At 49.4% G+C, this 12,801-nt stretch overlaps 1 protein-coding gene across 4 annotated transcripts; it reads right to left on the reverse strand.

Annotated features, from left to right (window-relative positions):
• Nucleotides 1-1,938: 1,938 nt before the first annotated feature.
• On the reverse strand, nucleotides 1,939-9,866 carry SLITRK2 (SLIT and NTRK like family member 2). 4 transcript variants are annotated; one of them, XM_032475084.1, is made up of 4 exons: nucleotides 9,707-9,866; nucleotides 5,985-6,038; nucleotides 5,728-5,890; nucleotides 1,939-5,508 (listed from the first exon to the last, which is right to left on the reverse strand). In XM_032475084.1, the coding sequence occupies exon 4, from the start codon at nucleotides 5,463-5,465 to the stop codon at nucleotides 2,928-2,930; it is 2,538 nt and encodes an 845-aa protein (XP_032330975.1). In that variant the 5' UTR covers nucleotides 5,466-5,508; nucleotides 5,728-5,890; nucleotides 5,985-6,038; nucleotides 9,707-9,866; the 3' UTR covers nucleotides 1,939-2,927. The 4 variants fall into 4 exon arrangements, with proteins under 4 accessions (XP_032330975.1, XP_032330977.1, XP_032330976.1 ...); XM_032475086.1 differs by lacking the exon at nucleotides 5,728-5,890; XM_032475085.1 differs by lacking the exon at nucleotides 9,707-9,866 and adding an exon at nucleotides 9,436-9,531 and having other exon boundaries at nucleotides 5,728-6,038.
• Nucleotides 9,867-12,801: the final 2,935 nt, after the last annotated feature.

Consider the following 12,801-nt stretch of genomic DNA (forward strand, 5'->3'; position numbering starts at 1 on the left):
CCGGGCCAGGGGAGATGGTGTTCTGTTGGCTGGAACCATTTCACTGTGCTGACGCTCACACCCATTACAAGCTGCATGTGAAATAAAAGTGGAATAGCAAAATCCAGCTGTAGAAGATAAAAATAAAAATCCTAAAATAAAATACGTTTGAAAGCACTTCGGTGGACAAAGCAAAACAATATAGTCAGTGGGGATGTTAATATGTTAATAAAGTGTTTGTTGACTGCATTAGAAAATAAAGCTTCCAAGTATGTGGTGTATGATGCCTTTAAATGAAATAGTCTGGACCACGTTCAAATGATTTCATCTTAAAAACCTAATACAAAATAAAATACAAATCAAAGAAGCATGATAATCTAAAATTAAACTATAATTATTAAGCAAGAGAGTTTATGAATCTGAGTTCTTCCAGGAGGCCTCTTTAAAATCATGTAACTAAACGAATAGTAAGCGATCTCTGTTTAAGATGAATGGATTCGTTTTTCTATGCATAATGGCATTTTACAAGAATGACGATTTTCAGGAGAATAAGAACACTGGAGTCACTGCATTAGTAGTTCTAGTCATACAATTTAGACCCAAAATGATCTTAATAGAATACGCAGACTAATTTGCCTAGCTCTGTATTCTGTACTTATCCTCGCACCCAACGAGGGCAGCCGCAGCAGGATGTTGGAACGTCTTACACGTACACAAGAGGAGGTGGTTTCCAGGAGCTAGCTCCAAGTTCAACTAGCGTGTACTCCTGCTCCTCTTCTATGAAATGTAAAATCTCTGCACATCAGCTTTCTTGTAGGTCATTCCAGCCCACCATTTTCAACTTTGATCTAATGGATTTAAATAGTAATTATGATTTCTAATCAAAGAATTAACGTGTTAGCTTGTCACTGCAGATATTCAGAGATTTTAGGGTATTAAAGGCATTTTTTTTCCCCTGAATGCCCTTTGCAGTTCTATCTACACAATTACCTTCTATTGTTTAAAAAAAAACTACTTTGCACCAGTAGTTGTTAATCCAAATAATTTGGATTTAAGTAATTTCTAATTGAAAGCCTATCACATGAATTGTTTATGGTGACAGACAATATACTATTAGTCATTTTAAAGCTTTAAAAGTAAGTTATCAGGATCCACTTCAATCTCCACATGATAATAAAGGATTATTATGTGCAGTAACCTATTTATGAAAAGGAAACAGTGTGCTTCTTTCAGACGCCATCAATTGCTTTAATAAGGAACTGAAAAGCTGGACTACTTTATATGCAGATCACCCTCCCAGTTGCATAAGGATTTACAATAGACAAAACAAAACTATTTTTTGTTGTAAAGAAGGGCTGTTTGTTTAAATCACACAATAATACTTGCATCTAAAAATTATCTACAGGCTATTAAGGCTTCGTAAATGTTATATAGACTTGGTTAGTTAAAATCATTTTAATGCTAAGACGAAAGCGGAAAGGTTGCTCAAGCTGACAAGGGAAAATTCAAGTAACACATGCCTTAAGAAGGCAGAAGAAAAAAGACGCCTACTTTCTTAGTTTAGGTACTTATTAATCGGGTTGGAGATGCAAATAGTACATGATTTGATAGCACCCCGTTAATACTTCCATAAACTCAAGAGGGAAACGCTGCTTTCTCTGAAAATGTGAAAATTGAGAAAGTTTCTGAGTCTAATCTTTGATCCTAAAAGAAACAGAAAGTAACATATACATTTGTCTCTGCCGCCTTGAATTTGCAGAGAACTTACTTGGGAAGTTTCAATCTCACCTTTGAAGTCTTCCTTCAAAGTATTTAATGGCTCATATGTCTTTATTAAATGAGGTGTGTGGCGGCCTCTACTGGTTGTGTTTATAGAAAATGTTTCGATAGGCAGAAAAAATATTAATTTCAATTAAAAAGTTAGAAATACAGACTCTTTCATTAAATATATAAAAATATCTAATTTAATGCAGAAAAAATATATTACAAGTTGTGTAATGTATTCTTAATTAGGAAAATAATCTAAAACACTGACCATGTTAGTGTAAAATAATGATTTACGGAAGGGCATTAATTGTTCAATTCACTCTGATATTGGGTTAAATATATTTTATTAATGAATTACTAATCCCAACTGAGGCGGTTTATTACCTCTAGTCCACTGTTAAATCCCCTTAGTTGACTTAAATAAAATCACTTAGAACAAACCCAAAGGAAAGGAAATATTTTACAGTTAAGTCTATAAAGTCCTACAACTAGAATCATTTGATGACAGGCTGGTTTCTATAACTCAAGCAAACTGTACGTTGACTTAATATAGCTGACAGTTCAATCTATTTTACAGTGTTTTCAATTTCAAAAATACAACACATTAAAATATGTTCAATTTATCAAAGCTAAAAGCAACATTTAAGTAAGGTACTTAAAGTGCAAAGGCACTTTAACACGAAGAAGTGATGCCTAGTGGCTATACTTGGTAACTGAAGACGGAAATACCATATATCATTATTTACAAAGGAATTTATAGTCTCAAAAGATCTTTGGAGATCTTCGACAAAATACACTAAATATCCACTTTCATTGGAAAGTTCGCTTACTCTTTTCTTCATTCACTATAATCTCCTCTTCCCATTCCCACACTGGAAAAATAAAAGAAGAAAGAAGGAACAAAACCATAAACAACATACATGAAAAAAATTCATGTCCAACGGTGGTTCCTAAGGAGAGAAGGGAAAAGACAGGTGGGGGTGGGGAGAGCCAGAGAGAAATAATTTAAAGGAAAACTTGAAAAAGCAGGATCATTGCTTCACCCCATCCCCCAAACATTTTCAGAGTCCTCCACTGAGGCTGGGAAAGGGAGAACACAAACAAACACAAAAGCAAATGCAGTGCTTCCAACAGTTTGGAGCAGCAGCCTTTGATGCCAGAGGGTTCTAAATGATTTCCCTTCACAGCTGACTGATTGCAGTTTGTTTTTCCAGAACTTCGAGGTAGTCTGGTTCTGACTGCGGCTTAGCTTGCAGTAAAGGGTGGTCTGGTTTGGACTGCCCCACAAAGCATTTCCTGGGAGTTCCATACAAAACGGTTTTATTGATTCTGTCTTGGTTTTGGCGTCGAGATTCATACGAAGGGGCGAACTGCCTTTTAGGTAAGGTACAAAAGTTATAGTGGACGAGCCCTGCGCTCGGGAGCTCCTTGACCCGCTCGGCGATGTTCTGATACAACAGCTCGGGCTCTCTTGGTGTGGCCTGCTTTTCCAGCAACTCAGTGGCACTTATCGTGTAAGCAAGTGTGGCTGGCTCTTCTTTTTTCTCCTCCAGGTTGCTGTAACTGAACTCTTGCAGGTTGCGGTAATAGGCCACTGGGTCTCCTTCCTTCTGCATGTAGATGGGGTTTTGGCACATCTGACCCACAGGCGGAGGGATGTAATTATAGACGTGGCCGTCGGCTTTCTCCTGAGTCTCAGTGTTGTAAGACCCATACTGTAACTGGAAGGAACTCACGTCTAAGTTGTTGGCACTCCTGGGAACACTTGGCACCCCCTTTCGGCGTTTCAGGACAAAGACGAATAAACCAGCCCCGAAACAGACAGATAAGATAAAGACAACGAGCAAGCCTAAAATTAAGACGGAGAGTGGAACTTCAGTGTGGAGTTCAGGATAGGAACTGGGAGACACACTGAGCGAGCGAGGTGTGTCTGTGTTGTGATTCATAGACAAAATGGTTCCGTCTGACAAGTTGGGACTGTCTGGACAGATCGCCTCCCTCCCCAGAAACTTCAGTATCTCCCCTGCGTGCTTGGCGGGAGATTCACAGGTCACCTCATTGATGATGACGGGGGAATTGGCGTGCTCTGTCCAGTCCTTCAGCCCCATGATGTCACAGGTGCAGTCCCATGGGTTCTCTTGCAGATCTATCTGGATGAAAGCTGGAAGCTGGTCCAGGACCCCTTTCACAGGCAGGTGAGAAAAGTGGTTGTTTCTCAGGTTCAGCCTGGTGAGGGCCGTGCCCCCAAATATATTATCGGGTAAGGACCGCAGCAGGTTGTTATTCAGAAACAGCAGCTGTAGGTTGATCAAAGCATCGAAGGTCAGCGGCTTAATTTCCTTAATGACATTATACTCTAAATAGAGATACTGCAAGCTCTGCAGTCCGTCGAACATGGACGGATACAGCACTTCAAGGTAATTGCCGTTCAGATAAAGTCTGCGTAAACTGGTCAGGTTTGTGAAGGCACCTTCCTGAATGACTGCGATCCTGTTGTTCCCTAAATGCAACAGATCCAAAGAACTATATTCGAGGAGGTCGTTCTTATAGACAGTCTGGAGATAGTTCCCTGTTAGGTAGAGTTTCTTTGGACTGGTAGGTTTGGGCTGCAGGTCGGAGATATTCGTGAACTTCCTTTCTTGGCAGTTGACATTGAGACCGTTGTCTGAGCTCTGAGAGGTGCAGACACAGCTACTGGGGCAGGTGAGGGGCACCGGGGACTTGGTCTGGTACACCATGATGGGTCCAAAGCTCTGCCTGTCCTTTGACACGGTGACCCGGGGAGTCGGACGATTTCTCATTTTGGGAGGCCGGCTGGCTTTTGGAGCCCTAGTGGGGTTGAGAGCAGGATTCACCGTCGGCGACAGCCTCTGGACGTGTGTGTCAGCGTGGCTGCCTCTCTGACTGGCGTCACCGGCACTCTTTCTGGGACAGAGGTCTTGCCTGGTCAGTTGGGTCACATCTTTCCCATGCAATCTGAAGGGAGTTTCGCAAACAATCTCCCCGACAAAAACAGTTATGGTGTCCAGCCAGGCCTTGAGGGGAAGCAAGTCACAAGTGCAATTCCACGGGTTCTCCTCCAGCTGAATCTCCATGATCCCTCCGATGTGTTCAAGGACGCCGGCGAAGGGCATCACTTTCAGCCGGTTCCCTCTCAGGTCTAAGTGGGTCAGCAGGACGAAGCGGAACACATTGCTAGGCAGGGACAGCAGAAGGTTGTCATTCAGGATGAGCACTTTGAGCTTATTCAGTTTGCTGAAAGCGCCTGCCTCGATGGCGCTGATGTAATTGTAGTCAGCCTGGAGGTACTCGAGGCTCTCCAGGCCCAGGAAGGTGTCCTCCCTCAGCACCTCGAGCTTGTTGTTGTTGAGGTGCAGTCTCTTGAGGGTTTTCAGGCCGCTGAACGCCCCGGTCCGGATCTCCTGCAGCCCGTTGTTACCGAGGTGGAGAGTCACCGCGTTGGAGTAATTGACGAACTCGTTCGGGTACAGTCTCGTCAGGAGGTTGCCATTGAGGAAAAGCTGATAGATTCGATACTGGGGGGGCTGGAGCAGGCTGACAGTTGTAAATCCTTTGTTTTCGCAGTTAATGTTCAGCACGTTTTCCTTCTCCTCGCACAGGCAGCGGATCTTGCAAATGTCTTTGGCAGTTTTGCGACTCTCCGTCTGTAAGATCCCGGCCACGGTTAACACACTGAGGAACCAAACGCCGCTCAGCATCTTTAGGCACCGTCGGTGTCAGCTCAGGTACCTACAGGCAAACCTTGGGGAGGGGGGCGGGAGAGAGCAGGATGCGGGGGAGAGAGAGACACGGAAGCCCGATTAAAATGGCAAAGCGAGGGGGCGGAGTGGGAGGGAGGAAGGATGCGGGGAGTGGGCAACACGGCAGAATGAAATCACTGCGTTTCTCCGGGCGATCTCTGCTCTCCTCCCCTCCCCCCAGCCCACCCACACGCGCGTCCCGGCACACACATGCTTGCACCTGATTTCCCGGCGGGTCGCCGCCAGCCGCGGAGTCATTAGTAACCGAGTTGTCCTACTAAATCCAGCCCATCTCCTCCGCCCCTGGGGTATCTTGAAGAGATCTCGGGCGGCTCGCCCATCCTGGGCTCGCGGCAGAAATTGCTTTACTTTTTTTTTTTTAACTGCGCAAAAAGGGGGTGGGAAAATCAGGGGACTGGTGGCGGGGGAGGGGAGAGGGTGGAAGAGCAAAGACAGCGCGGGGTGGGGGTTACTCACACATCAGGAGAAGACGGGACCCCTCTCCTCTGCAGTCCGCCAGCAGTTTAGCATCTTCAGAAAGAGAGGGAGAGCAAGGTAAAAGACGCCGCTTCCGGAGGGATGCCCTGCTTTCTGTTGGTAGATTTAATTTTTTTGCTGGGGGATGCGCATAAATTAGAAATCCGGCAGGCGGTAGGAGAGGAAGAGGAGGGTTGGGGCGGCGGGGCGCTGAGCCGACGGGACCCGGGGGTGCGACTGCGCAGGGAGGTCGGGAAGCGGGCCGGCCGGGTTGGCGGGCGGCGGCGGCGGCCGAGCCTGGGCGCGCACTTCCAATCCGGGGGCAGTGGCAGCAGTGCGCCCAGCAGTTTGAATTTGAGAGGCTTTGCAGGTTCCCCGGGACAGGGCTGGGGTGACGTCACGGGGGGAGGGGGCAGGCTGTGGATCGAGGGCGCGCAGTGGGGGAGGGAGGGGCAGATGCTTCCCTTCCCTGCGAGTGGCTTCGCAAAGCTCAAATCCCGGCTGCGTCAGTTGATTCTGAGCTACCCCACCTCCAGCCCGGCGGGCGGCAAGCGGCTGGCGAAGCTCCTGGAGACGGGGTTCTCCTGGAGGGGCCTCGCTGAGGGGCTGGCCTCAACGGGACTCCTCGGGCCCCTCCAAGTGGTTCCTCCCACCTGTCCCTCCCTCCTGGCCATTCCTTCGGGGGTTCTCATTCCAGATTCCTGAGCAGAGCAGGGGTCCTGATCTTCCCAGTAATGTGTGTGTATGTGTGTGTGCGTGCGCTCGTGTGTGTGTGTGTGTGTGTGTGTGTGTAGATGTGTCTCTTTGCTACAGGACTGCGGCCCGCCTGCCAGCCTCCTAGCTCAGATGCTGTCGGTGATGGAGAGCGGGGTGTGTGTGCACCAGCGCGCCTGTGTAGGAGGGCGAGGAGTTCTCCCAGGGGCGTTATGCCTTACATACAGAGCTTTGTTTCCGTACTGAGAGAATTACTTTCTGGGTGATGACTGGCCAAAGAGACATTTGCCTGGTTTCCTAAAGCCAGTTCAACATTAGCTTATAGCCTGAGATCAACAACAACAAAACCCTTCTCCCCCTGAGGTTTATACTTAGTCGGATAATGAGGTTTAAACGTGTGCTTGTTGCCTGAAGGAAGGAGAAGAGGAGTGGGTGTCGGGAAGGCACTGCCAGGCTGAGCGTCAGCTGGGAGTAGGAGCCCACGGTCGGTGCCCAAGCCCCCCAGGCTGCAGGGGACAGGGAAGCTGGGAGAATAGAAGGCGGCAGAGCAGGAAGACTGACTGGCTCCTGAGAAAGAGGGCAGGGAGGAAGGGAGTCCTGGCCGGAGGCTCAGTAGACCTGGCTCCAGATCCGGCTCGGCTGCCAGGCACATCACTTGTTTCTGGATCTTCCCGCCCCCACTGGCAAAAAGGATGGACTATAGGGCCCTCCCAGCTCAGACATTCAGTCAGATGCAGATGACCTCTCCACGGGGTTATTAGTGGCCAGGTGTTGGGTTTTGGCCTCCATTATCTCGCTTCTCCTCTATTATCTTAAGGTCCCGTGGACCCGGGAGTCTCCCGGTGTGGAGTACATTGGCAAGCTGTAAATGTCTGCTGTCGCCTGGAGGGGCCAGGGGCTGACTCTGGTGGGAATGAGAGAGAAGAGGCAGCAAATGTAGGCAAGGAAAGAGAATGGGGAAAGAAAGTGACCAAGCGACGTGCCTGTCCCGCCAAACACTTTAGCTTGCTTTCCCTGCCTCTTCAGTCCCAGCCTGCTGCAGTCAACACAGGGTCCCACTGCGGGGCCATGTGTGGAATAGAAGCCACCGCATCAGCAAAAGGGGCCTCCTGAGCCCCCTGCTTCTCTCTGCCTTCCCTGCTAAGCTCAGGTCCTAGGATTGTTCCATCCACACCCATTCTTTCCTCCCCAAGGGCTCTGATCCTTTATAAACTTGGGCACTGAGGCAACCTGTGGCTCTGGCAGTCTTGTCTGCAATTTTTCATGGGCTTCCTTTCTCCTCCCTCCCCTTTTCCTTGGGTAAGAGCCCAGGGCCAGACATCAAGAGCCCCTCCCCATCCAGCAGTTCTTGCTTTGCCTTGGGCAACATCCTTTCCTTCCGGGTCTTCACATTTTCCTCCTCTATGCCAAAGGGCCACACTGAGAGGAGCTGTCCGCAGAGGGGGAGGCGGCAGCCCTGTACTGGCCTCCCACTCTCCAGGGCAATTGCATCATTAGGTACAAGCGAGTGATGCAGGGCCAGCCCCATTAAGCTTCCTTTCATAGCAAAGGGGCATTTGTTTCTACATATTTCCAAATCTTAAATATACATAGTTCCTAGAGAGGTACGGTTTTTGCCTTCAGTCATTCATTTAACAAACACTTATTAATTAGGTTAATATTTCACTGAAGTAGAAGCCAACATGAGAGCTGGACAAGACCTTTGAAATCAGATTCATTTTCTAGATTAGGACGTTCCTCAACCAGGGGAAGTGCTGACTTGCTTAAGTTCAAGAATCTATAAAATTAGAAACAGAACCCAGGGATTCTGAGTCTCAGTCCAGCAGTTTCCCAAAAAAACTCTCTGCTGCTTAGTGTGAATCAGAGAACTGTCTGCCTAAACTTACATAGTGGCGGTGGTGTTTTACCTAAATGTGTTCTTAAAAAAAAAAAAAACTATTTGAAAGTGAAATACCAAATATGAGTTTTAGTTCTCAAATAGAGTAATTTTCTTCAAGACACTGATGACTCTGTCAATACTCCTTGAGGTCAGAGCCGATGAGGAATTTCCAGGGAGAGGGGTGGTAGATGGATGGGGGCCGCTGGGGCCCCTTGAAATCTGGACATTGCGGAGTGAAGGAACCGCGGCGGAAAGTCGGTGGGGGGAGCGGGGCCGGGGACCCTGCGGGGGTGTGGCAGATCTTCCTGCCGCGGTTAGAGGCCTCTCCGGGTCGCCGGACCCTCCCACCACTCCGTCTCCTGCTTGTCCCTGACCTTCCACAGCCGCCTTCCCCAGCACAGATATTGGGAACAAATCAGCCTCAAGCCCGATAAAGCACTTTGAGTAAGTTTCCTCTGGCCCCGCGTCTCGGGCGGAGCGGCCGCCGCACCCCGCTGGGCAGAGCGGGCTCTAAGGCGGCGGAAAGGTTCTGGGTGAACTGGGAGCCCAAGGGAGGCAGAGGCGGACGCTAAAATAAGGCAGACGCTCCCTCTCCTCGCCGGGGCGAGGGAGGTCTACACCGGGACTCCGCCGCCTCGGTCTCGCTCGCATCCTCCCGAGTCAAGCCGGGCGCGGGTCTCCGAGGCGGCCGCGGGGCGCAGCCGCCCTCCGCCCCCGCCGCCCGCCCGCGGCCGCCTCCTCCCCGCGCTCCCCAGCCCCGGCCCACCGCCATTCCCCAGGGGCTCTTCCGGGCGACCGAGGGGCCGAGCGAGTCCCCCGTGGCCGGGACCCGGGCGCCGACCGCTCGCGCAGTCCTACCTGCCCTCTCCCCCTGCCGACGCGGGGCCGCGCGACGCCCCGAGCCGGGCCACGCCCGCGCAGACGGTCCCGGAGCCGGGCAGCCGGAGCTGGGGCGGCCATCGAGGGCAGCCGCCCGCGCGCGGTCCCCGGCGGATCACGCCGTCTGCCCACGCCCGTTCCCTCCGCGGGGGGGGGGGGGGGGAGGCGGCCGGGAAAGGCCCCTGCCTTTCCCTCGCCGAGCCCGCTCTTCGGCTGCGTCGCCGCGGCGTCCCCGGCGCTCAGAACTTACCCGGCGAGCGCGCCGCTCCGAGCTTCCCCCGGAGGCGCCCGCAGCATTCGCGACCCGGGGAGGCGCGGGAGGCGGCACAGCCTCGGACCGGCGCGGCCCCGGAGCGAGGGCTCGGCGGCGAGCGCGGGCGGCGCCCCCAAGGGCAGGCAGATCCCCGCTGGAGCCGCTCGCCACCGGGCAGCGCTTCTGGCAGGAAGGAGGGAGGGAGCGGGGAGGGAGGATGGAAGGAGGGCGGGAGGGAGGAGGAGGGAAGAGAGGGGGTGGGAGGGCCGGCGGCCCCTCTCCCGCACTTATCAATCACCCCGCAGATCTAATGTCCCCGCCGTGCACCCGGGAGGGGGATGGACCAGCCCACAAAGGAGCCGCGGCTCCGCTTCTCTGACCAGCGCGGCGGAGCGCTGCTCACGCCTCTCGGCCCCTCTCGCCTGGAACTCTGCCCGGCCCTTGCAGCTCCTACCGTGGGCTGCGGCTCGGACTCGGTCGAGTGAAATCAGGATGGCACTCGGTCAGCACCGTATCCGAGGGGACGCTAAGACCCCAGGGTGGAAGTTACGGACGAGTGAACCTGCCAGCCCTCCGAGCCGGACCCCCTCCGGGAAGGCTGCTTCCCCTAACTAGTGAGCGCCCAGTCCTCGGAGTTCGCAGGCAGATATTTAAGGACCTCCTACGAGGATGGTAAACAAGGAATTTCCTTATAATGTAGAGCTGAGTTAGACTAGTGCAAATGTGTTCAGAAAAGCCAGCCCTTAGCACCATTCCAGTCCCTGTTTTCATTTGATTCTTTTCATTCTTCACGACGTTGCCTGGATCTACTAAAGCGGACTTTTTACCGCCTTCCCTTCCTTTTCCTCCTTTCCTTTTTCCTCTGATTAGTAGTCCAGGTGGTCGTGCTTAGATTACAGGAAGGCGCTCTGCGAAAGAGTCACTGTAGTTCAAGAGGTAGGTGCGGGTTTTGCCAAGATCACTGCAGCCGCCCTTCCTCCGCCCCCATACCTGCTTTCCCGAGGGCCTCTCCCCTCTCCGAGTTCTTGAGGGATAAAGTTGCGGTTGTCTTTATTTAAGAAGGAAGCAAGGAGTTTATTTGATGGCACCAAGACACTTCCCCCTCAATCCTGGAAGAGAGTTGCCTTAATTAAAGTCGTCACTGTCCCCTATCCTTTTCATACCCCCTACAGAGTCTATAAAACCCTCAGTTCTTCGGAATATCCACAAGACTGATGGTGGAGACTAGGACGGGAGGGGAGGGGGTGCAAAATTAGAGTAAAAATTAGCTCTCGGGCTAATGAGTCTGCATTGGGATTTGTCTGTTTCAAGGTTATTTCCTATACTTTTAAACCAGGTTCTCAGGAGCGCAGACTTTACCTCGTTCTTGTCCTTACTCTGGGGAATCTTTTGTGCTTCTTCCTTCTCTTCTTGGCTTCCTTTTCATAATGGTTTTCTAAGGAGACCACACTGGGCCTTTTTAAGAAAATTACTGATAATCTTATATTATGAACATACGCAGAGTTTACTTTAGTAATAGTCCAAAGAATTATCTCTTATAATCATATCTCTGAGGTTTTAAGGGTCATTACTGTTCCTTTTATTTCAGTCCTGAGAAAACCCTTTTGAGATTTCCCTGCCATTCAGATAAGCAGTTTCAGAATAACACAGTTCTCACATATGCACACGGGCAGGCTATTGACAGTTACATATTCAGAAACATTGCCTTTCTTTATTAATACCTTATTTGTGTAAAACATCCACCGTGCTGTTCGCTACAGACTATAGCAACAGCCTGGGAGCATCAGATTATCACTAACTGAGAACAGTTAATGCTGTCTCTTCTGTCTTTACCTCGTTTCTGACCGTGCCATCTTTTCGTGTAGTTATTTAATGGGTGCTGTAAACAACCACAAAACCCAGAGCTCAGGAGCTATTCAAAGGCCGAAATAATGAGACAGTCAGGCTGAAAAAAGGAGACAGTTTACTGAGAAGGGTGGTGTGTCCTAGCCAAAGGGAACAGACACAAAAGCCATAATTTATATACAGATTAGATGAGGAACAGGGTATCAGTGATAAAGACCGACATTTTATTTTGATCCAGTAGAAGCATGTAAAATATGGCACGCATCAATGTTAATTTGCTTTGTAAGCAAGTCTATCATGTTTCTCAGTTTTCAGGAAAGCATTTAGCAGCCTGCCTTTCTGTGCAGGACCACACTGAGAGTAAGATGAAGAAAAACAGTGTACTTTTCTTTTTATCAGCATAACATTTTTCAAGTAGGTGGGTAGCTATTTCGAAGGGTGTCCTGAATACACACACACACACACACACATACACACACAACAAGCAACACGGAGCTCTCCGTGAAGGCTGTTGCGTAGATAATTCCAGTAGAAGACAGCTTGAAGTGAGTGAAAGTTTTCAATGTACCAACTGATCTGAAAGCTGCTTTATAGTGACTTTTCTGAAAGTTTCTGTGTTAGGGGAAAATTCCTGATATGACTAACTATCAAAGATACGCATATTAGTGTACTTTGTGAATTAATAAAAATGACATGCTTAATTCCTTGGTGTAGTGACTTTGTCAGTGCATCTCTGTGTTTGTGTGCTCTTCTCTGTGGATTTGTTCACTTGCTAAAGGGCTTAGAGATCCCTGATTGCAATGCTAGTGGGGAAATAGAGAAATACAATTACATTTTGCTTGGGTTTTTATCATTTCATTGTAAGATTAGGAGAAAATCAGACATTTCATCTGGGATGAATTTTTTAAATGTGCATACATTACTGAGACGATGCAAACGTTCCCAGTTCCTATGTAGTACACAGTTTGCCTGAGAATGTCACTTCTCCACATTTTCCACACCTACCCAGGGCTGGAAAGCTTTAAAAATTTTTAAAAACAAGACAAAGTAGAAACCTCATGCAGAGTCACTAATTCTAAGACAGATGGGAGATGTTTTCTGAGAATACTGTCCCTTTGAACCAAAAGTTTCAAAGAAGAGTTCAGACAGAGACAGACAAATTCCTAAATAAAGAAACGAGACACAGAGGGCATGCCATTAATACCAGTAATTATAGTTTAAAGGACAGTGTAGACGTTGGTTCTGTG

The sequence above is a fragment of the Camelus ferus genome, chromosome X, assembly GCF_009834535.1.
Source record: "Camelus ferus isolate YT-003-E chromosome X, BCGSAC_Cfer_1.0, whole genome shotgun sequence".
Lineage (NCBI taxonomy): Eukaryota > Metazoa > Chordata > Mammalia > Artiodactyla > Camelidae > Camelus > Camelus ferus.

Coding starts and splice junctions, on each gene's coding strand:
- SLITRK2 (XM_032475086.1), bottom strand. CDS start 5,465: ATGCTGAGCGGCGTTTGGTTCCTCAGTGTGTTAACCGTGGCCGGGATC.